Source organism: Hemicordylus capensis, chromosome 2 (assembly GCF_027244095.1).
Source record: "Hemicordylus capensis ecotype Gifberg chromosome 2, rHemCap1.1.pri, whole genome shotgun sequence".
Taxonomy (NCBI): domain Eukaryota; kingdom Metazoa; phylum Chordata; class Lepidosauria; order Squamata; family Cordylidae; genus Hemicordylus; species Hemicordylus capensis.
The window spans coordinates 172,257,039-172,282,372 of NC_069658.1; the positions used below are offsets into that span (position 1 = coordinate 172,257,039).

Sequence of the window (25,334 nt, forward strand, 5' to 3'; positions counted from 1 at the left end):
CTGTTCTTAAAGTGTTAAATAAAGCTTAGGTTTAACAAGTCAGTGTTACATACTTCAACTCAAAGTTTCTGAAGAAAAAATTATTTCCCCCACCACATGGCTTCAGCATTTCTGAAAGCACACATCTTTAACTCCTGCTCACTTATGAACCAGCATCTCCTGATGCCCTTTGAATCAAAACATTGCTGAGGGATGGCAACAGCTCACTGCATCCACTGAAGATAAGTGGCAGCGGTTTAAGAACATGAAGGTAAATGTTCTACGCTAAAACATTACAAGAGTTCTCAAGCTGCACAAGCCATTCAGGCATCATATGACAGTGTGGAATCTCCTTTGTTTGAAGATGCTTCAGACAAGAAGTCCTGTCCTGGGACAGAGAGTTGTTCTAGACTTGTCAACCAGAAGGAACATTTTACACTTTAATACTAGCAGGTTTGGCCACAGCAATGCTGTTCCCAGAATATCTGCACAAATAAAAACACAAATCTGCTATTACCTACCACTTGGCGTTGCAAACTGTATAAGGACACTATTACACCCCAGTGTGATAATGAAGGACTGTTTGCCAACTCTGCTACATTCCGTCTCCTTCGACACAGAGCACTTGAATACGCAAACGTCATCTTCTGTGGAAGGAAGGAAGGAAAGACAAAAACATGTGGTTTAATAAAGCCCCAAGAGGCTGATGAAAGTTTATGGCACCGCATCACATGACATAGGTATAAATTGCACACGATCTATAACACCCACTTGTTCTACATATTGTCACTCCTCAGGCATCTCTTCCTCTTTGTTTTTAGTTCCCCGGGTTTAATAGAAAATTTGTCAGTACTAAAAAGCACTAGAGAGAAGGGAATCAATATTTACAGTCTTACACAGACTTGTGAAAAACTAAGAACCTGCATTTTTAACTGCTTCCTAGTCCTCATGTTGGCCAAAAAGAGTCTCAATACCTGAGGGCAGTTTCCACCAAAGCGTAGAATCCTGGGTAGGTAAACTTCCAAATGTCAACAGTGAGACTTGTGTATGATAGTTCCCATCACCTACCCTTCCTGCATGCACTCTCAGTTCTCTTTTCCTTTACACTTAAAAGGCTACTGCATGGACCTTTCCTCCTCCTAGTTCCTACTATAATCCATATCTGGTATGTACAACTTACAGTGTCCCAATTTACACACTTTCTATTCTAGATCATGCTCATAGCTTCTCAACATTTTCAATTCCAAGTTTTCAAGAAGCTCTTCCCATGATCTCAAAGACATTTTAACATGAGAAATGTGTGTCTCAAAAGGCACCTCTAAAAGGCTGCCTCCCAAATGTTGTACCAGAAGCAGGGGCTGAAGAGAAAATAGACTTGAGTATATCTGTGATCACACTAAGTGCTTGGGGCTGTGGGACAGGTACTGTGAAGCACATATTCACAACACTACACACTGTACAGCCTCCTGGACACTAGGGATGTGCACAGAACTGGTTCAAAGGTGGTGGGGGTGCCGCTTTAAGAGCGGGGGAGGATGCACTTATCCTTCCTACTGCTTTCTCCCAACCGGCATCCTTTGTTAAAAATGCTGATCGGGGCAGCAGTGTACCTCCCCTGCTGCCCCCGTTGGCCAGATATGGCTGGAAGTCCCTGATGCATATGTGCGCGCACGTGCCAGCACGTTGGGTAGTTCCGGCCACATCTGGCCAACGGGGGCAACAGGGAGGTACGCTGCTGCCCCGATCAGCTTTCTTAACAAAGGATGCCGGGGGGGGGGAGTGGTGTGAGGGGTAAGTGACCCTCTCCCGATCTTAAAGTGGCACCCCTGCTACCTTCGAATCGCCCTGCTGTGGTTCCGTGCACATCCCTAAAGGACACAGAAGGGCCTTTCCCCTTTCTCGCCAATTGCTTGACTCCCACTAGCTTCTGAGTTAACTACCACTTCTATTTTGGGTTCAGGACTCCTATTCAGCCTTGCTCTGAATAACCACGCTCTTACCCTGCTTCAATAAAAGTTTCAGTAAGATTCAATAAAAGTTTCAAAGAACTTCCTCTGGTCTAAACCAGTAATTCCTGCACTGTGAGCCAGAGCCACAAAGAATAAAAGCAAGTAAATTAAAGCTGTGAACCCAAACAAGGCACACCCAGAAGAGGCTGCATTGTCCAGCACAGGCAGGCACTTCACTGCTCTTGCCATGGCTCCTCTGGATCAGCCTCCAGGCGGCTTGATACTAGCCTTGTTTAGACATTAGTGAGTGATTGGTGATTACAGTTACAGCTGCAAAAGTGAGGAGGCAGCCCCACCCCACCACGATCACTCATCCCCTCCTACCAGGTCATCGTGGTTATGGTGCCATTTGTGTGAAGGGGGGATTGCCGCAACCGTGATGCCCGGACTTTTGTAATCGGCAACCTTGGCCATCACAATTACAGCACTTTCCCCTCACACTAACAGCACCGTAACCATGAGCACCTGGTAAGAGGGGATGAGTGACAGGACATGCTCCCTGCTTTCACAGCTGTAATCATGAGCACCACTGCGCTCACTCATGTCTGGACGAGGCTACTGTCACACATAAATCCAGTCCCAACTGTGCATCAGGACTGAATGGATCATTCAATCACTCTCTGTGAAAATACACAGCAAAATTACTTGCCCTGCTGTTGCCTCTCTGCATGAGCCAATGCTTTGAATTTGCCTCCTTCCAACTAGCAAGTATGCCCAGAACAATGACATCCTCAGAAACATGGGGAGTGAGCTTCTCAGAGGGAAGGCAGTGCTTATTCTGACACTCTTCAAAGTAAAGTATTTGGGTTTTAGAATGAAGACTGCCTCCAAAATTAGCTGAGAAAAAAAAAAGGTGTGCCCCCAACTATTCAGAAATTTTGAAAACATTGGAAAACATTCTTTTTGCCAATTATACAGTGCTGAAAAAAGTCTGAACTCCAAGTAGAACAACAACAACAAATATTCTCATTAGAGAATAATGAGAATCATATTGCAAGGTCTTCCTCCCTTTGCATAATTGAAACTAGCCTTTCCTAATGCAATAAAAGGGCATGCATTTTACAATGCTGTGTTTCTTGGACTTCAGAAGAGGAAACTTCTCAAAAATAAGGGGACTGGTAAAAAGGAAGCTGAAAGGGAAAGTCAGGAGGGTCAAAATCACTCCAGAAAGCATGGGACTTATTAAAAACCAAAATAATAGAAGCTCAGCTGGAACGTATACGAAGAAGGAGGGAAGGTAACACCCAGTTCAGGAGGACGCCAGTGTAGCTAACAAACAGAGTCAGGGAAGCTATAAAAGGGAAGAAGACTTCCTTTAGAAAATGAAAGTCCTGCCCAAATTAAGAGAACAGGAAGGAACAAACTCTGACAAAATAAATGCAAGGAGACAATAAGAGATGCAAAAAGAGAGTCGGAGGAGCATATAACTAGAAGTGTCAAACTTCTTTAAATATATCAGGAGCAGAAAACCTGCCAGGGAGGCAGTTGGACCCTTAGATTATGAGGGTATGAAAAGGATTATTAAGGAGGCTAAGGAGATAAACTGAATGAGTTCTTTGCATCTGTCTTCACAGCAGAGGATACTGACCTGCTCCGGAACTGAGCTTCCCAAGTCTGGAGGCTGAAGACTGGGCCAATCTGAGCTGACTAGAGAGGATGTTCTAAAGTGTCTTGAAAAACTAAAAATTAACAAGTCGCCAGGACCAGATGGCATCCACCCGAGTTCTGAAGGAACTCAAATATGAAATTGCTGCTCTCCTAGCAAAGATATGTAACGTGTCCCTAACACTCAGGCTCTGTTCCAAAGGACTGGAAAGTAGCTAATGTAACTCCAATTTTCCAAGCCAAAATTGTAACTTCCAATTTTCCACTGGTTCCAAGCCAGTGGTAGGAGTACCACTGGTGGTATTTGAAGAGTCCCAGATAGTACTTAGCAGGGGCTCAGCTATAAACTATTAGCATCATTCACCAGCAAATTAAGGCCCAGATTTATCCAACCTAATGTTCTCTCACACCACTGCTCATTTGGGAGGGTATGAGACCTGTGCCATTTTTTGGTAGCTTAATGGCCGTTATTCACACTCTAGGTGATAACAAGCTACTCACCTGGCTGGCAGGTGCAGCAGAGCTTGATAAGAGGAAACTGTCCACATAGAACTGATTGGAGGATAGCCTAACCAAATTGGGAGTCACTCCTAGACCTGCTATCCAAATCATAGTGACAGACAACAGAGAATGGTCCCTTCCAGGTGGCCACCATACTTATCACTTCAAGATGAACTCCCTGGAAATAGGCAGTTGACATTGCTATGGCCCTTGTCAAATGAGCCTGTAGGGACAGTGGCAGTTCCTGGCCAGAAAGTGAGTAACCTAGCTGTTGTGATGATATTGGTTCCCTTTATTAGCACCAGCGAGACAGATAAGAAGGGCAGAGGAAGTCCAGAACTGCAGCATACAGTGCAAATAAAAGGACAGTGTCCTCTTGACATAGAGGCTGTGTCAGTCCTGCTCAGTATCAGAGGATGGGAAGTAGACAGATAAGCATATAATCTGATAGATGTGGTACTGGGAAACCACTTTAGGGAGGAAGGACGCATCACCTTGTCAGTCTGAAAGGACAAAAAGGGCAGGTCTGCCCATAGGGTTCTCAATTCCATCACCCAACGGGCGGAACTAATAGCGAGGAGGAAGGCAGTTTTGACCAACATTTGCTTGAAAGAGCATGTTGCTATAGGCTCAAATGGTTTTCTAATGAGTGTAGAGATAACCAAGTTCAAGCCCCATGGCAGGGAAAGTCTGGGGGTTGGCGGGTATAAATGAAGAAGGCTTTTGAAAAATTTCTTAATTGCAAAAAGAGTAAAAATAGAATGCTTACCTGTGTAGGCTGCAACGACTGCCAAATGAACTTTCAAAATAGCAACAGATAAACACAACTTTTTCAAATCTAACAGATATGAGAGTATAAATTCAACTGAAGCATTGGTAGGGTGTAACTCTCAAGAGACTATAAAGGAGGAGAATCCCTTCCATTTGGCCCCACAGGAGTGACGTGTAGAGGGTTTACGGGGAAGCTTTCCTCAGAGAGATGTACCAAGCCTTGAGATGAAGAGTCTCCACTTTCAGATGGAACACTGCCCCCAGTCTCCGATGAGTAGATCCGGAAGTAGAGGTAAGTGAATTCTTTCTGAGTTTGAGAGTTCTAGGAGGATAGTAAATCACACTTAGTATGGCCACTATGGGGCAATCAGTATGCAGTCCACTCCGTCTGAATCCTATACAGAATTCCCATAATTAATGGCAATGGAGTGCGTGTGGACCATGTAAAGAAAGTTCCTGTCCCAGGGGAGCAGGAAGGCACAGCCCAGCGAGTGGGGGTAATGTCCTCCCCTGCTGCAGAAGGCCACACATTGCATGTTATCTACTGTGGCAAAGACATCTATGTGGTGACAGCCCCTTTTCTGGAAGATCTGGTCGACCACACAAAGTTTCAGCATCCACTCATGAGAGGCTTTGAATCTGCGGCTTAGGGAATTGGCCTGGATGTTATGCTATCTGGCTATGTGAACAGTGGGAGGCCAAATGTGAAGGGCAAGATACCAATTCCACAAAAGAGCAGAGAGGCAAGACAGTGTAAGTGACCGGGTGCCATCCTGGTGGTTCAGGTAAGCCTTAGTGGCAGTACTGCCAGTCAGAATGAGAACTGACTTGTGGCACAAAGGGGTTTGGAAAATGTGCAAGGCCTTCCAAATAGCCAAGAGTTTGAGAGTGTGGATGAGATAAAAGCTCTGTCACTTTGACCACATGCTGTCAAGTCATCACAGTGAGCGCCCCAGCTTGACCTGGAAGCATCCGTCATGATGGTGATATGGGTGGAGGCTGAAGGAATAGACACTCTTCTTCCAGGTTGGAGCACATGGTTCACCACAGGACAGAGGCTTGTGCGTGTCTTGGGAGAGTCAGTCTTTTTTGTGGGTGGTCCTTGCTTGAATGGAATACCAACAGGAACTAGGCTTGTAAAGGCCAGGTTAAGGGGAGGATGGCAGTCACGGATGCCATGAAACCTGAATGGGGGATACTCTGCGAGTTCTGGTTGAGAGGATTTGATGTGCCATAGCTCAAATAGCTGTGACTCTGAGTGGTGGCAAAAAGGCCATTACAGCCAAGGAATCCAATATAGTGCCTATGAGTTCTATGGTGATGGCTGACATTTGGATTTTTCCCAGTTGATCTGCAGGCCCAGGCAGTCTAACAGATCTAGTGTAGTCTGCAAATGACAGCTTAGTTGTTCTGTTCCCGCTACTAGGAGCCAGCCATCTAGGAATGGGAAGAGCCAAATGGACTGCTTTCTCAGATGGGCCACTACGTGTCAGGTTCATAACCAATACTGGAACTGAAGCTTGGTCCAATTCACTGTCCTGGTCGGGATCAAGAGCCAGCTGTGAGCCTTCATGGAGAGCGGGAGGAACTTCTAATAGCAGGGAGGTCGCCACCGAAACCATCTGCTTAGGCTTGGGAGCCAGACTTCTTATTTTTCTTCTTGGGTGGGTCCCTGGTACCTTTCAGAGCATCCACTATTGGTACCAATTGGGATGCCTCCAATTTAGCTGGGAAATTCCTGCAGCTGTAGTAAGTGCAGGCAGGGCAGGCATCTCCTGAGGGCAGCCGCACAAGAGCTCATATTGGAGCTGGCGATAGACAAAGGGGACAGAGTCGTAGAGACAGAGCTGCACTCTCAGCAGTCCGTAGGGGCTCCTGCTGCTGCTTGTGCCGGGGTATTAGTGGCTCACAGGACCCTGTCCCCCAGAAGTGTGCAAAGCCTGGAGGCATGGTTTCGGCCTGGTAAAAGCTTGACAAATTTTACAAAGATCTATTCTGTGGGCTTCTCTGAGGCAGGATAAACACTCGAGATGGTTCTCAGAAGTAGGCCGCTTCGAGGAGCAGGTCATGCAGCACTCAAAGGTGGCAAAGGCGGTGGGGGGAGGGGGGGAGGAACCGAAGAAATAAAACACAAAATGGATAGACAAAGTAAGCGAGAAGGAGAAAACGCAACCAAATAATAGAGGATAAGAGAAAACTGGGTTTTTTGTTCTTTGTTTTGCTTAGCTGTCATGGGCAATGTGAAGGAAGGCTTTCCGATACTGCTACAGCGGTCAACAAGAGCCTGAGGTAAGAGGCAGGAAGCAGAGTGAACAAACAAGGGGGTGGGGCTTCCACCAAAAGGGTTTTCACTCTGGAAGGTTCCAGATACATTCTGCGCATGAACAGACACCTAGAGTGTGAATGACAACGGCCACTATGAAGAAACATCAATTTCCTCCCCCAAGATGGGAAAATGCTGTGGTCATCCTCCCAGTTACCCATGAACACCCACAACCTCAGATTGCCTCTATGGGTCCTCACTATGCAAATGTTTAGGACAGAAATACAGTACTGCACAGCTTGTACAGAATCCCGACAAATGCAGTTTTGAGCATCAAAATGTCTTCTTGTTGAATACAGTAGCCAGTTCAAAATAGCCCAAAATGCAAACATTAAAAATATTATGTGTTAACAAGAGAGATCTGGCAATTCCGAAAATTCTCAAGTTCCAATTTCTAGCTCCACTCATTTTAAGTTCTCTCTTGAACAGAATATAACATTATGCTGGATGCAGAGATCTAGAGGGCAGAATAGAGATGAAGGAGGAAAAGATCAAGAATTCCAACAAGCAATTTCCCTGCTCACCAGCCAAAGAGCTGCCAATTCAATGAGGGGTCAGAGACAAGGCCATGAGCTCAGCAGGAGTCATTTTACTACAGAAAATCAACACAGTGAGGCTTTGTCTACTGAAGACATAAGCAACCACGACAGGCCGTGAACAATACCTCAGACTGCATCTGATTGGAAACGCAAGGGTTACCCCAAGACCATGAGGTATTTGAGAGCCTTGCAAAGAACACAATTCAAGATCCCAAAAGGAGAGCCCTGCCTTTTCAAGATTCTGCTTTTGAAAGCTATTCAATGCAAATGCCTCCCATGCACATTAATTAGGCTGTCAAGCTGGGCCTCCAAGTTCTTTGTGAGCTATAAAAAGGGCAGCAGATGTGCTCTGGGCTTCCATGCACACAGCACAAAAGGGTTGAAAGCCTGGTGAATTCAAGAGACTCCAAAAGGCTGCCACAGCGTTGTCACATCAGAGCTGGATTCATGAGCTGAGATTATTGTCCCGCATCCCTAGAATTCAGTTTCCTCCCAATGGAGGGTTTATTCCAACTGTGAAGCTTGTACTTCACTCACTCCCCAAGATGATATCGGGGCTAGCAAGAAAACACCATTGCTAGAGGCATAAAGCCAGGAGATGTTGCTGGGTAGACACACAACCTTACTATGGCACTGGGTGCAGTTGACCACCACTAAGGGAGAGTTTTTATATGTGAGGCTTCAACAGCAAAAAGAACATTTTATTTATTTATTTATTTATTATTTATATTTATTTATTTATTTTTGCATTTTTATACCGCCTTTCGTTAAAATATAACCCCAAGGCGGTTTACAAAAGTTAAAAACATACAATAAAAACACAATAAAAACAACATGCTAAGAGTATAAAAACATATAAAAACAGGCATAAAACAATACAAGAAATAAAAACACCCAGAAGCAGCAGTAAAAACGATTATGTAAAAGCCAGGGTAAAAAGCCAAGTCTTTACAAGCTTTCTAAAAGCCATGATGGAGTCCGAGGAGCGAATGACCACTGGGAGAGCATTCCAGAGTCTGGGGGCAGCAACAGAGAAGGCCCTGTCCCGAGTGCACGACAGCCGGGCCTCTCTCATTGTCGGCACCCGGAGCAGGGCCCCCTCAGATGTCCTCGTCAAGCGGGCAGCAACCCTTGGGAGCAGGCGGTCCCTCAAATACCCTGGGCCCAAACCGTTTAGGGCTTTAAAGGTTTGAAAAGCTACTTACATTATTGGATTGTTTATGAAGCAGAAGAGAAGCATTTGTAATTAAAAGTATTCTTGCCAATGCAAGTTCACAAGAACTGCATTAAGCAACCAGAATGTTGAAGGACTGAGCTACATGCCAGGACTTAGGAGTTCACCTAGCCTAGCGCTGGCAAGTGATGGACAAGACTCTCAGCTTGCCATAGACACACTCCTATAACCAGAACTCTCTGGGCACTTGGAGGCTTACTACTACACTCAAGCAGATGTGCACCTTAGACATCACTTTTTCAAGCAGCCTCAGGAAAGCCTGCAACTGAGACAGTCCCATGAAACCAAAGATTGGCTCCAAATGGAGGCAGACTTCATTGTCCCTCTTCCACTTCCCAATAATCCTTTCCCTAGGAAAATACTAGTAAATATTGCAGCAGCTAGGAATGTATGGAGTTCATCGGAAGGTTTGTGTGATCCAAGGCTGGTGAATATGGGAGAACTGACTTCAAGTTAGTCTTCTCTAATGGGCCAAATAAGTGGCTCTATGAAAGGCGTTATGTCTGCCTGCGCTCCTAAAAGCGGAAACTGGCCTACTATACTGGGCTATTGAGAGCTTGAACACAGACTGTATAGCATTGTATTAACTCAATGTACTACATAAGGAGACTGGAAGCACGATGCACGTCCGCGCACGCAACTGTACCCTAGTCATCATTTTAAAATAATGTTATTTATTAATTAATTAATTATTTGATTTATATACCACCCTCCCAAATATGGCTCAAGGCAGTTATGTCTGCCGCTTTTGCTTAAGCATCTGCAAGCAGTGTCCATAACCAATTACAGAAAAACATAATAGACTACATTCATTCATACATTCATTCACTCACTCACCACACCCCCCCATGGACAGCCACATATCCATTTACTACTCTGAAAAAATGAAAAAAGCAAGTTATAGAAAAACTTCATTGTAACATGCACACAGAACATGTGAAAATACACATACGATATGTGTGCTGAATCAGAATGCATCAAGAGGTTTGATACTATTTGCTCAGACTTGAATTGAGATTAATGGTCTTCTGTAGCCTTGTAGCAGGGGTGGCCAAATGGAGACTCTCCAGGTGCTGCTGGACTACAACTCCCATCATCCCCAGCTGCAATTTATTGTGGCTGAGCATGACGTGAATTATAATGAAAAACGCTGAAGAGTCTGAGGTTGGTTACCCCTACCTTTACAGGATTACTTTAGCAAAATCAGGAAGAGAGGAGAGCTGGTCTTGTGGTAGCAAGCATAACTTGTCCCCATAGCTAAGCAGGGTCTGCCCTAGTTGCATGTGAATGGGAGACTTGATGTGTGAGCGCTGTAAAATATTCCCCTCAGGGGATGAAGCCGCTCTGGGAAGAGCAGAAGGTTTCAAGTTCCCTCTCTAGCTTCTCCAAGATAGGGCTGAGAGAGATTCCTGCCTGCAACCTTGGAGAAGCTACTGCCAGTCTGTGAAGACAATACTGAGCTAGATAGACCATATATGGCAGTTTCCTATGTTCCTAAGATTTTGCTATTGCCAATAACAGTTTGGAGTTGTCACTGTGTTGATCCTATAAACATTTAAACTTTGCACAGAATCCTCAGACTGTACCACTTGTATTTTAAAGTCATTTGGCCTCACTCGGTATAATTTTTTCCTCCACTCCTGTATATGCACACACTGAGGATACACTTCATGCATCTGATGGAGCAAAATGGGCCACAGAAGCTTATGTCATAATCAAGCCATTGCCATTAGATTATGTAAGAGTAAGAAGTGCTCAAGTTCAGAACTGGCAGTCAGTTCCAGCTGTTAGCCTTTAACACTATGCAGCAGAGTAGGGGAATATTTCAGGAGGTTGGGAGGGGAAAATGGGTATCCTGTGTGTGTCTCAGACACCACTTCAAGGCTCCTCTTCCAATTTGGCTGGAGCCTAAAACAGCAGCACTCCAGGAGCTGGAGATGCACTGTATCACTTTGTGATAGGAATCAGTGTTCCCTCTAAGGCGTGTGCACACTCATAACTTTTCTTTATGTCCGCTCAGTTAAGACACGCTACTAGCAAATCTTAACAACATTCAGACTGGGATTGGGATGGTGGGGTGAGAATATGATGTACTGGCATTTCCTCTGGGTAGTTCTTTTCTTTTATTTTTATTTTATTTTTTACATTTTTATATTCTGCTCTTCCTCCAAGGAGCCCAGAGCGATGTACTACATACTTGAGTTTCTCCTCACAACAACCCTGTGAAGTAGGTTAGGCTGAGAGAGAAGTAACTGGGCCAGAGTCACCCAGCTAGTTTTATGGCTGAAGCTAACAGCCCCACCTTCCCTCTTCTTCCTGGACTTTAAGCAAATCTTGCTGCTAGCTCCCTTATCTTTCTCTTGCTCTCTTTCCTCCCTTGAGGGTGAAATTGGACAACTTCAAACTTATCTTGTCTGAAATGTGTGTCTTTAATGCAGAAATATTTTATTTCATTTTTTAAGAATTCTGAGGTTATTGCCTTCTATTTATGGGCAACCTAACAGGCACAGCTTGAACACCAGGCCAGTCCAAAATAGTCATGTAGCTCCACAGCAGTCAAGTTACTACTGTGTGAATCGGATTGCAGGCCAAGGATATATCCTAGAAATGTTTATATTGTAAGAAAGGGAGAAATAAGGCTTGTTTTTGTTTGTTTGCTGAAGTATGTATACACATATTTGTGAGAAGAAAGGAAACTAGTGTGGCCAAAATTCATTGTGGCATTTTCAAGCAGTGTAGGACTTGTGTGTATGCAGGTACTACCTGCTCAAAACTAACCTACTCCTTCAGTTGATCATCTTAACTTGGTACTGCATGGGGTGGGAAGAAGAGGACAGATTGCATGGAGCAGAGAAATGGAGGCAATGCTGACAGAAGGAGGAACGGAGCTACTGAAGGGAAGAAGAGGCATGCGGATTTTAAGCGAGAGAAGGCATTGCTACTTTCAACACTGACACCTACAATTAATCAGTCTAATGGCATGACTCCTTTACTCACAGTCAACCAAGGGGCAGATTCAGTCCTAAATAGCCAGCTGCAAAGTGCTGGTTTGAATGATGGAGATTATGGTTGAGACAAGTAAAGAACTTTACAAACTGGAGATTGGCGATGACCCTTCCACTTCTTTTTAAACTTAACAGTTAGACCTGCCTACTAATAGCCCCACCTATGGTTACCCCTGGCTTCCTTCCCTCCCCTCCGCCCTGCCCCCAGCCCTAAGAGGCAGTAGCCACCACTCCTACTCCATAGGAAGCTGCCTTGTTCCAAGTCAGACCCTTGATCCAACTATTTCAGTATTATCTACACTACCTGGCAGAGATTCTCCATTATTTCAAATAGAGAAGAGTCTTTCCTGACCCTACATGACAATGCCATTGAACATGGACCTTCTGTGTGCAAAGCAGGAACTATACCATTGAGCTATGGCCTCTTCCCTCCTCATCTAATTTGCAATGGGAGGAAAGAGAGCACCTTGATCCCCAGCCATGCAGGAATGTAGGCACAAAACAAAGTAGTGTCCAGATAATTTTTATTTACAGAATGGATCCAAATGTAAATCTGGCTATCCAAAATTTGAATTTTTTATGCACGCCTGAATATGCCAAAGCAGACGGAGATCTTTTCTACTCCCCTCTAGTCCTAAAAGCATCCTTTTTGCTATTCAGCATAACCAATATCATCTATAATTAGCATGTGGAATATTTAAAAGAACTTAACATACATCAGTACTTACAGCTACTCCAAATGGCTGGTCATTATCACAAAATGTCGGATAATGTGGGGGGCATGCCATGTCTGGCTTGCCTATGGCCACCTAAGGACACCTAAGGATGCCAAAGGACAGATACTGAAAATCTGTACAGCAGGGACGTCAACATCCAAGATACTCTAGAAGATATTCCCTACTTGCAAGAACCTCTAGTATGGGAAGATGAAGTTAGATCATCACTCTGGTCATTACCAAGTCAGAAGGCTACAGGAACTGATGGAATAGCTACAGAAATATGGCAGGCAACAGAAGAAGAATCAGTCAAGGCTCTAACCAAACTATGCCAGCAAACTTGGAGAACACCAAGGTGGACAACAGACTGGAAGAGGTCAATATATATACCAAAACCAAAGGAAGGAGAATTAACAGATTGCGCAAACGGTCGCACAATATCCTTAATTTCACATGCTAGCAAAAAAATGCTCAGGATCATCCAATGCAGATTAGAGCCCTACGTGGAAAAGGAAATGTCGTATGTTCAAGCTTGTTTCAGAAAAGGCCGAGGAACAAGAGATATACAGCATTGCTGATGCACGCTGGATAATTGAGAAAGCCAAAGAATACTAAAAAGAAGTCAATATGTTTTTCATTGACTACAGAAAAGTCTTCAATTGTGTCGACCATGTCAACTTGTGGAATATCCTTAGGAAAATGGGCATCCCAAAACATCTCACTGTTCTCATAAGAAACCTATACACAGGACAGGAAGCCACAATCCAGATGGAACATGGTGAAACAGACTGGTTCCAGATCGGCAAAGGAGTAAGAAAAGGCCGCATATTTTCTCCTTATTTATTCAACTTATATGCTGAACATATACTGAGGAAAGCTGGATTGGAAGAAAATGAGCATGGTTTTAAAGCTGGAGGAAGAAACATCAATAACCTGCACAACGCTGATGACACTACTCTGATAGCTGAGAATGCAGATGATCTACAGCTCTAGTAGTAGAAGTCAAGGAGCACAGTGAAAAAATGGGACAACTAAATGTAAAGATGATAAACTAATGACAACAGGTACAGAAACCAGCCTCAGAATTGATAATGAAGACATTGAAATGGTGGATGGCTTCTGCCTTTTAGGACCGACTGTCAACAGTAAAGATTCAGCAGTCAAGAAATACGCCGCAGACTAGCACTTGGTAGGCCTGCAATGAAGGCCTTGGAAAGGATATTTAAATGCCATGACCAGGGGCATAGCAAGGTTGGAATGAGCCCAGAGACAAGATTTTAAAATGGGCCCCTCGTTGATATACACACTCAAACACACTTCACTATATATAGTTCACTCACACTCACATCCCCATTATGAATACGGTGAATATCTTGTTCACACTGAATCTAGTTCACAGGGGCGGATCCAGCAGGAAATTACAGGGGGTGCAAAAAGAATCCCCCCTAAAAGATTCCCCTTCCCCATATAAATATTGGGGCTTGGATTTTCTCTCTCTTACAAATGCCCTATGCCAGGGGGTGTCAAAATAAAATTAGGTGGTGGGCCAGATTAGATTCTGATGCACCTCTGGGGAGCCACACATAGCCTTGCGCCCACCTCACACCACCTATTTTCCTCCTCCTCTCTGCTCTTTCTCTCATTCCTCCCCCCCCGCCCCCTTAAATTAGCTGAATTCACTGCTTTTTACACTAAAATACACTCAGGGAAAGATTAATTTTTTTTAATTTTTAGAAGGAATTCAGAACATACCTGCTAATACCAGCTTTTGCATGGAAAATCCTATCACTCTTCCTCTCTCCCTTACAAAGGTGTTGCTAGGTACTTAAAAGATCCAGGGCTTGGGCCCACAGCTTCCCCACATTTGGTAATGAAACGCTTTCATGTTCTCTTAAAGGTATTCAACACTCTCCTCCCCACTAGCTTGCTTCACAGCTAAAAATGAATCTCCTTTTTCTCCTGCATCAGATTTTCTCCTGTATCCTACACACACAGCTGAGAACCAATGTGGTGTAGTGATTAGAGTGTCAAGACTAGGATTGGGGGACTTTTTCTCCATTCAGTCATGAAACTCACTGTGGGACTTTAGCTGAGACACACTCTCTCTCCCGTCCAAACCTGCCGCACAGGATTGTTGTGAGGATAAAAGTGGGGAGGAAGAACAGGATACGTCTCTCTCTCTCTCTATATATATATATACATACACATATACACTAGTATTTTTCAGCCCGTTAAAATAACGGGCGCTAGTCTCCGCACTCAACCGATCTGTGCCGCCGCTGCCTCTGCCGGACCCGCCGCCGCCTCTGGCCTCCCGGCCCGGCGGAAAGTTCCGCCGCCGCCACCAAGAGTGCCGCCCGCCGCCTTTGGCCTTCTGGGCAGGCGGAGAGTTCCGCCGCCGCTGCCAAGAGTGCCGCCTGCCGACCCACCGCCACCTCTGTCCTTTTCGGCAGGCGGGCCAGACCTGCCGCCGTTTCTCCCTTCCCACGGCCGTTTCTCCCCTCCCCGTGGACCCCCAACGCCTCAATGATGATGATCTAGTCCCCCGCTGCCCCCTCTGCCCTCCCGGTCCCCTCACAGCTGCTTCTGCCCTCCCGGTCCCCCATCTGCCGCCTCTGCCCTCCCCGTATCCCGTTCATGCCCAGAACGTCCGAGAAAGACACGGGCAGACACGGGATTACACCTAAGCATTTTATTATAGAGGATATGACTTTTAGCCAAATGCACTCCAATCTTAAGCATGTACTCAGAAGCAAATTCAAATAGCATTTTTACACCAATCACAGCAGCATGCAATTCAGTTTGATCTTTTATTCAGTACATTTCATTTAAGCAAGAAACTCATATGTAAAAAAATCATATGAAACTATAGTGTATGCCTATATACTATAGTATATATGCAATGTATAGTGTGTCTATACACTACAGAAAGAAAAGCCACCATTTTGATTTCAAATAGTAAGCTCTGATATTACAAAAATTGTAGCAATTTTTTAAAATATTGCAATTAGGTTAATGTCTCAATTAAGTGCTTAACTGTGGGAGCTGTTTATGTTATTTAAACTAATTTTTTTAATGAATGACTGTATTTTGTTTTATTGTGTTTTAGTATTGTTGTATTGGATATGTTTGTTATTTCTATTTCTGCTGGCCAATGGCTGTAATAAAATTGATGATTTCAAATGGGACAGCAGAATGTCATATATGGAGTTAGTCCAATTGTGCAGAATTTAAAAACCACCAATCATTTCATGTGCAATTTAAAAATGAGTTTCTTGTGAACTGATTTGCAAAGCCTTATTTTGAAGCAAGTGTACACAGTACAAAAAAGATTTTTGGTGGGGGAGCATGCTACAAGCACAAAGCAAAATAAAATAAAATAAAATAGTAATGTTTAAAAGGGGAAACATGTTAAGAGAACCATTTTCTCATATTTTGCTATTTAAGCCATTGTGAGAACTCTGTTGCTAAAAAAGCAGCATATAAATATTTTTAATAAGGGCGGGGGAGAGAAAGCAACACACACAGAGATCAGATTAGAGCTATAAGCAGTGTAACTTCAGGAATAAAAAGGCACAAAAACAAAAACATCTATTTTGTCAAAGCACCCCCCCACACCCATTCTTTTCAAAGCTTGAAATACTTTTGCACTAAGTAATTTCTTCACAACAAGGTATACTGTTGGGATGGGGAGGATTTTTCTTACAAGTTTGCACTAGAATAGTTTTGGCATACTTCGAAAATGTTTTGTTTTTTAAAAAAGCTTAAGAACTCTCTCTCTCTCTCACACACACACACACACACTGGATGGGACTTCTCTCACATGTACAACACACAAATGGTTCATAGGGGTGGGGGGAGAGAGCGAGCAACATGGTAGCTTGACTAAGGGGGACAAATCACACACACACTAAACAAACAGGGTTGATTTTTACAAAATGTCTTACTTTAGTTCTTGGAGGGAGACCAACAAGCCAACAGCCAGCTTCCTGGGCTCTGCAATTCCATACAAATTCCAAGTGGGGGAGGAGCACAAGATGCCAGGAGAACCAATAGGGCTGGGAGAAAAGTTAACCCTTTATTGACTCTCTGCTACTGCCGAAGTGCCGATCTACAAGAGACTTAATATTAACTAACAGGGGTGAAAAATGGGTGGGTAGGGAGTCATGTGACATGCCTCTGGGAGGCCCTTGAGGCTGTGGGGGCCCCCAGACAACTGTCTCCCCTTGTCTAATGCTAGTGACGCTCCTGGCCGTGACGTATCTATACCTACAAAGATTAGAATTGTTCAGACAATGGTTTTTCCCATGACACTCTATGGATGCGAAAGCTGGACTTTGAAGAAGCAAGATAGAAGAAGTATTGACACTTTTGAACTTTGGTGCCAAAGAAGATTTTTGAGGATACCATGGACAGCCAGGAAAACACAAACAAATGGATTATGGAACAAATTAATCCAGGATTTTCACTCAAGTCACAAATGACCAGGCTCTAACTATCATACTTCGGATACATCATGCGGAGACCAAGCTCCCTTGAGAAGTCCATAATGCTGGGAAAAGTCGAAGGAAAGTGAAGAACAGGGCAACCAGTAGCAGAGTGGATGGACTCGATTATGATAGCAATGAATGCACCACTGAGAGACCTTAAAGGCCAAGTTGAAGACATATCATCCTGGATAGAATCCATCTATATGGTTGCTGAGTTGACAGCACTTAATCAACCATAGCCACCTAGAACTTAAACCAGAATGCTCTGATTTTTAGTTCAGTCTGCTATACTACACCAACTCTCTCATAAGCATAAATTACCTTATACCTTACATGAACAGATCACACTTCGCTCAGTTGCATTTAGCTCACATGTGCACATTTAATCCATCACCTACACAAACTTTTAAAAAGGAGAAAGATTACCTATTTTCCAAACAGGTGTGTCAGAATTACATTCTTCAACTTTTAATGTCATGATAGTCTTGGATACATATACACAGGATGATCAACCCAGCAATGTATGATGTGAACATATAAGAGGTATGCATTACCTGAAAGATCTCTCTTCTACAGGATTAATACGTCTTCAGCTATGCTAGATAGCAGTGAACCTTTCAAAATGCACAACAAATTCTCAAGCAGTCATAAAAGGAAGTTTACAAACCAGTATAGAATAGAAAGAGCAACAGCATTTAGTGAATGCATTCAGGACAAACAGGCAATTCAAAGATTTGTTGAACAAAAGATAGCACCTTACCCATTGTGGTTTATTATCTGGAACAAAGCAACAACTGTCTACAATTAAGATAAAATGTTTTCTGCCAAGGATAAAAGGACTCTAGACATTGTCTGCTAATCATGAGGGAAAGGACTTTAATGCCACCCCGCCAACCCCTTCATAAAGATAAAGGTGGATAGAATAGCTATCAGAATGACTATGGAAAGCTATTGAAAAAAAATCAAGAAAACAGAAGATACCATTCCAAAGAGAAAACTTGGTGGACCACACTACAGCTTGAGTTCTTAACCTGGAGTCTATGGATCCCAGGGTGGTGGCGGTGGTCTATGAGGAAAGTCCAGATAGCCCATGGAAAATGAAATACACAATTCAAGGTAGCTCCCTAAAAACATCATTTTAAAATCAAATACAGCACATGCTTCATTCTTCCATAATTTTAATTATAAAATTACAAATGAGTTGGGGGTGCATACTTGGGGATCTAGGTGCAAAAAAGTTAAGAACCACTATCCTACAGGCATGCCTTGAGACTGGGAAGAAATAGAATATGTATAAGAATTGCAACAACTGTTTGGTTTTGTTTCTTGGCAAGGGCACGGGAGAACCACCACCAAATAATAAGGAAGACCATGCACCCCCAGCACAGTGCCTCCAGTGACTGTTGCTGGTGTCTAGTTTGTTTCTTTTAGATTGTGAGCCCTTTGGGGACAAGGAGCCATCTTATTTATTTATTATTTTTCTGTGTAAACCGCCCTGAGCAATTTTTGGAAGGGCGGTATATAAAACAGAATTATTATTATTATTATTATTATTATTATTATTATTATTATTATTATTATTATTAATGTAATACAAACACACAAGAAAAATACACTTCCTCTTCCCATATTTCCAAGGTCCCATATTTCCAAGTATCCTCCTCAGGAAAATGTGTGAGCCATTCGTCATGGAGAATAGCTTCCAACTTACATAACTCTGGAAGCTTGGAAAGAGGAACTGCAATTTTCAACCCAAATAAAAGCACTCAGAGAAAGCAAGTGATCAGTCACATGGTCACTGCACCCCATGGGATCCTCAGCTTCAGTGTTGCCTGCAGGCAGCAGAGCAAAAGAATGGGGGCTTAAAGACCAAGGGCACATGCATCTTAACTTGTGAGCGAACTACTACTACTACAGATAAAGTGGTTTACATAGAAAAATAAATACATAAATAAGATGGCCTCCTGTCCCCAAAGGGTTCACAATCTAAAAAGAAGCATAAGCAAATACCAGCAACAGCCACTGGAGGGATGCTGTGCTGGGGTTGGATAGGGCCAGTTCTCTCCCCCTGCTAAATAAGAGAATCACCACTTTAAAAGGTACCTATTTGCTCACTTAGCAGGGGTATACAATACAATTTATTTACAGCTTACATTAAGTCAGAAAGCTTAATATTTCCATGCTTTTTGGTGCATGTGAGAAACTGTCAGAACCACAACAGTTTGTTGTGATAAACTGAATCACACTTTCACTTTCTGTAGCAGTACCAACTGTCAGTAATTCCTGAACACTACATAAAACAGCAAATGATTGGGAAAGCTGTACCTCTTAAATTTCTATGTGGTTATTTTCCTTCAAATTCCAAGCCACTTCCTTCAACAATAGTTACCTTACAACAATTCACTGGAGAAATCCTCTCTCACATTCAGGTTGAAATTTATTAGATACATATGTAGCAAATTATTGGGAAAGCTCCAGCTACTGGGTGTCTGCCAGGATATTTACACTTGCTGTGCTGAATTTCTGCTGGGAGATTTACTAGATTTACATTCCTATAAAAGAATGAGATGAATTTTTCACCTCAATATGAAATCTGTGTAGAGATATTTCTTGGTTAGGAGAAAGACACATTCCAAATTTCAGAGGAATGAGATGAAGAATGTCTAAGAGCAATTAAAATATTGGAAGTAGATTTCTTTCCCCTGCGTATTTCATAGAGCAGGGCCGGGGAACCCTGAGCTCTGGTTTCCATTTGAAGACCACCATATGTGGGGCTCTTATAATCTTGACTCACATAACATGCTATTCAAATAGAAACCAGAACTCAGGGTTATCTCTCTATGTTATAGCATGTGAAGGGTGGGGTGGGGGAATCCACTTTTTAAATTGTTGTAAAAAAAAGCCATTTTCAATCTGATTGCTCTTGCTTGTACACATCACCAAGAAAACTTGTCATACAATTTCTCCTATTAATTAATATAACATGGTTTCAACGTTATAAGGAATAGAATATGAACGGTTTATAACGGCAGAGAGCCAACGTGTGGTCACACCAAAGGAATACAGTCAGTCCTGCAAGAGATCCTCATTGTCCGCATTTTCACAGATTGTGGTTTCATGTATCTGTGGATGGGTCTTAGAGACCCCGTTTCTTTATCTGTGGCATAAAATATGGGCAATTTTCACCTATACGCAGTTCCTGAGTGGCCAGATGTAACTTCTAATGTCATTTCTGGTCATTTTGAAGCGCAGAGCCATTTTGAGGCTCTCTTTTTTTAAGAAAAAGAAAAAGAAAAATAAGAATTTGGGGGGCACTCCTGGAAACCTGGAGGCTTTACAGACAGGGCGTCTACCACAAATCTCCTTCAGAAGAGAGCGTGTGTTCACACAACAGCCAAACTTACTCCAAAGTCCCTTCGAGATCCTTGGACTCATTCCACACACACAAATCTGGTTTTGTCTTGCAAATTCTAGCTTATCAAGGGCTTTAAAATGCTGGTTTTAAACTACTTTTTCTGAAAATGCTATGATAAGAAAGATACTCTCTTTACAAATGCAGATGTAGCTCTTCAGTACTCCTCTCCCCCCATCCCACCACACAGGCTAGAAGGAAAACAGGAAAGAAAACATGTGAACTTGCATCAAAATAAAACCCAAGAAGAGGGGCTGCTTCTCTCAATGCCGTGAGCGTAATTCAAAGTGGCTTCGCTCAACATTTACCCCGCAGCATGAAGCCATGTGCAAATAACTCCCAGAAAAACAAGACACTATGTGTTTCTACCCTTATTTCTGCCCTCTCCCTATGCTTTTAGCGGTTTTTTTTCAGAGCAAGGAACCAACCCCCTCACCCCAATTCCCACTGACTCAAGGCTCTGTTATTTGCAGTTTCCATATTTGCACTAACTGGAGGGAATGGAACCCCTAAGAATTACGATGGCCACTAAATGATATTGTGGCACTGACTGCTACAGGATTTCAAAGCAGTATTTACTCCTGCTTCAATATTTATATTTTCTACACAATCAATCATAACCATAATCATCACATTTGTAAGGATAACTAAGAAGTATCACTGGGGAAATTTTTCCAGGAAGCAAGTAAGTTTATGTACAACTGCTACATCCTGCTAACTGGGCAAAAAGCTTTCAGCCTGTCCATATTCAGTCCAGTGTCATGTGTCTCTCAGTGGGTCTGATGTGTCCTTTTTGTGTGCTTGGATTTTAGGTGTGTGTGTGTGTGTGTTAAAATTGTGAGCCCTTTGGGAACAGGAAACCATTTTCTCATGCCTTCTGCTATGCAAAGCCACCTTCAAAAGCAGGATAAGTATTTTTAAAATGGACCGTGGCTATTAGCTATTCCAACCAGCCAGCCCTCACACTCAAACCTTTTTCCCATTTGATCACAAGGGAGACCTCAAACTGATCAGCTGCCATTCTTATTCAGCTCAACAAAATCAAGGAAAAAGCACAAGTTATCAATTGTTTATAGCAACCCCGAAGCAATTTTACCTGGCCCCGTGTTGATCTTACCAAATTTTAATCGAGATGTAATCAAACAAATAGTCTTTTCTGCTAGGTGCTGCTGAATGGCGCCTGATGACCTGTAAAGAGGTCAGTTTGTCAGTCAGAATATACTTCCGGTTCCTGGACTGCTCTCACAAGAACAGAATGGCCCCAAGCAAACAAGAGTTGGTTTATACTATTATTTTGGACAGTTTGCCATTTGTCAGGGAATATTGTTTAAAGTAGATAAAGTCTGTTCTCCTTTGAACAAGTTTTGGAAATAACGGAAGATGGAAAACTGGAAGTTTGTTTTAATCTCAGTAAGATGCTGGAGCCCATGCAAGCTGGCAATTCTGGAAAAAAGGAGAGTTGTACATCCAGAGTGGCAACATCGTAAAATATGCTACATAGCAAGCCAGTCATGATAGCCCTTGTTCAATTAGCAGATAGAAAGCTGCTGCTTTATGTTGTATCAGACCTTTGGTCTAGAATTGTCTATGCTCACGGGCAGTCGCTCCAGAGTTTCAGACAGGGGTCTTTCCCTGCTTTACCTGGAAATGTTGGTGATTGAACCTGGGACCTCTGCATGCAAATCAGCATCACTAAGCTACGGCTCCATCGCCAAAACATTTTGCCCACGTGAACATCTCATCAATATGCTCTGGACCAGCATTTCCTGGCACTTAACATCAATTGCACTAGATTAAAATCTGAGAATCTACAACCCTAAGTAGCAGCTTATTTTCTCTAATGGGAGAACAGGACAAATTTTAACTGCTTTGAAAGCAGCTTCTTAGCCAGTGATTTGTGGGGAAAGAGCAAACTCTTCCCTGATAAACTATAGCACTGACACAGCCCAGCCAGACACAAATATAGAATGAGATCTACAAGGTACTCACATGTGCCTAAAGACCAGCTAGCTAGCACTAGACCCTAGAGAAACAAAAGTGCTTGGGGGTGGGGTGAGGTGGAGACTAGAGTTTTCTTTAAAAATACTGGTACTACAGGAAGCATATCCAAGAAAGTGGCATCCTGCTGTTTCAGTATGCTAGAACCCAGAACAAGGAAACCTGTGTTTTCTTCTTAAGAAGTCTGTCCTATTTGTAATTCTAAACAATCACGCATTTTAAACCTGTTTGTCTTAAAAAAACAACAACACACAACAACAACTGTCACAAGACAACATAGTTCCAGGTTATCTGGAGTACAACATATAGTACATGCCCAGCCCACTACTGGCACGAAATAAAATGGTATACAGTAATCCTTCGCCTACTGCGTGGGTTCCGTTCCTGGAAAACCTCACAGTTAGTGAATTCATGGTTGACAAGGCATTAAAACCAATGGGAAACAGGGGGTTAGGGGAACTGAGGTCACAAAAAGACCGGGGGGGGGGCAGTTAAAAAGAAAAGATCACCCCTGACCCCTGGAAATGACTCCTTACCCCAGGAAATGACCCCCTGTCCCCCAGAAATCACCCCCAAACCCCTAAATTTCCAAAAAATCTCACCAAACTGCAGATACTCAGGTTGCAGTTGGCAAGACCTGCCACAATTTCCCAGTCACAGATACACAAATCCGCGATTGGGAAACCTGTGGTTGGTGAGGAACAACTGTACTAACAGAAGGGAGGACACAGTGAAGGCGGCAACACTTGTAAGAGAAAACACCTGCTGCAGATAAGAACAATTCTGTCTTGGGATGCATCAGCCAGAAGCGAGTCAGATGAAAACGAAAAAGACTCAACTATGTCTAAAAAGAACATGAAGAAACACACACAATGACAATTTTCAAATATTTCAAAGTGTACACACAATTGTTCTGTGAATCTGCTGAACAATCAATGAATTTAAATTACAATATTACACAAAGGGAAACTCCTTGGTTCACATCTGGCCTAACCATCAGCAGTTCTGCAAAGGAACAAATTGCCTAGGGAGGATTCTCCTACCTTTCTCCTACCTTTGAGGTCTTCAAGAAAGGTTGGAGCATGACGTTCCGCAGACTCTTGTCCAACTGTATGATTATGCAAATTATTGCAAGGTATTCTTAGAAGTGATTATCTAAGCTCAATTTTAAAAGGCCAGGTTCTAGGAAGAAAAAGGTTCAGGGATCTACTCTGCAGCACTGGATGCTCCAAAACTCAACTGTAGTTCAATACACTGAACTGTATCCAAATTATGCAACTACAAGATGACCTGGATAGTTTTCTGAAGGAGAGGGAACAACAGAGTTCTTAGGTGCCTAGTTGCGCAGTCTTATTCAGGGACTCTAATTACAATATTAATTATACTTACTCAGTATTGTACAGTAGTGGGAAGGCATTTCCCTGGACACGCTTACCTTGAAGGAGATAGAAGTGCCTCAAACTCTGTCAGAATGACTCTTCCAGAGTTGAACAATAAGAAGAAACCAGGACTTTTTGTAACTAAGTCAAAATCTGTTCACCAGTCAGCTCACACTATTCCTGGGCCCCACAAGTTTCTCTACCATATGCACATACATGCATATACTACACAAAATTAAGGAGGCCTGATTGGCATTTTGCTTAGCAGTTTCTTGGTTTTTTTAGTAACACAAGATGACTAGCTGGCTGGCTTCCTGGAAGCTTTTATTTCAATTTCTATCCCATTTCTTCCAAAAGCTCAGTGCAATTAACAGCTTGGTTGTCATGGAGGCCATAATGCCTCAAGCCAGTCCTGAAGAGTCAGCACACATGTTGAAGGCTCCCATGACATTTGATCTGATTGACCTTCACATCACTTCTGAAACCAATTCAGTCAGCTGGACCAAGTCACCTGCCAGAAATCCTAGGCCTTCTGTACCAGGAACACACATTCTGTATTGTACAGCTGTGCCAATCATGATGGCTAGTTTTAGGCATAGGCACTGCTCCCATAATAATGCAAACAAGTTGCAAAATAATCCATGCATCCAGATAGTTAATTGTTAAGTGGGATCTGCACCAAAGAGAAACTGGTTTTCTTTTACTCTAGTGTCCAATGCGGATTTTGCCTTAGCTATGAACTTAGGCAACACACCACTTCTCAAAGCTGCAATATAATAATCATGTTAACCTACCTTACAGTGATGTTGAAACCATTTCAGAGATGTATGTGAAGTGTTTTGAACCTGACGAGAACATCAAACCCAGCAGTGGGTTGCTAGACCCATACAGATGAGTCACTTGCTACCACCAAGTTCAAGTGGTATCAAGCCACACTGTAGTATTCACATTACATAACCAGTGGCCTCCACCAAGTATTCATTTTTAGACCATCAGATATGGTGTGCATGTATCTACACAAATACATCCAGAGGAGACCAGGTGCTGCTCAAAGTCATTTGTACTGCCCCTTCCTTTATGGTAGCAATCCTCTACATCAGGGGTTCTCTAACTGTGGTCTGCAGATGATGATGGACTAACAAATCTCACCTTCCCCAGCCTTGTGGCTGGGGATGATCGAAGTTGCAGTCCAACAGCACTGAAGACCCAAGTTTGAAAAGCCCTCCTTTACACAATTAGTTGGGAGTATGTCCCATTGAACTGACTTGGAGCTTACTTCCAAGTAAACTTGCTCAAACTGTTAGAACTATTACTGGATCTACCAGTGGCAGAGTGTACTTAAAATGGGAGTTGTGAACTAGGAAAACAAAGTT

General features: G+C 43.0%; 1 protein-coding gene across 3 annotated transcripts in view; it reads right to left on the reverse strand.

Annotated features, from left to right (window-relative positions):
• CARM1 (coactivator associated arginine methyltransferase 1) overlaps window positions 1-25,334 on the reverse strand; it is a 62,156-nt gene that overhangs the window by 34,951 nt on the left and 1,871 nt on the right. For all 3 annotated transcript variants that reach the window (XM_053291803.1, XM_053291802.1, XM_053291804.1), the window contains exon 2: window positions 501-626. In XM_053291803.1, the coding sequence (XP_053147778.1) occupies window positions 501-626 (126 nt within the window). The remainder of the gene's footprint in view (window positions 1-500; window positions 627-25,334) is intronic.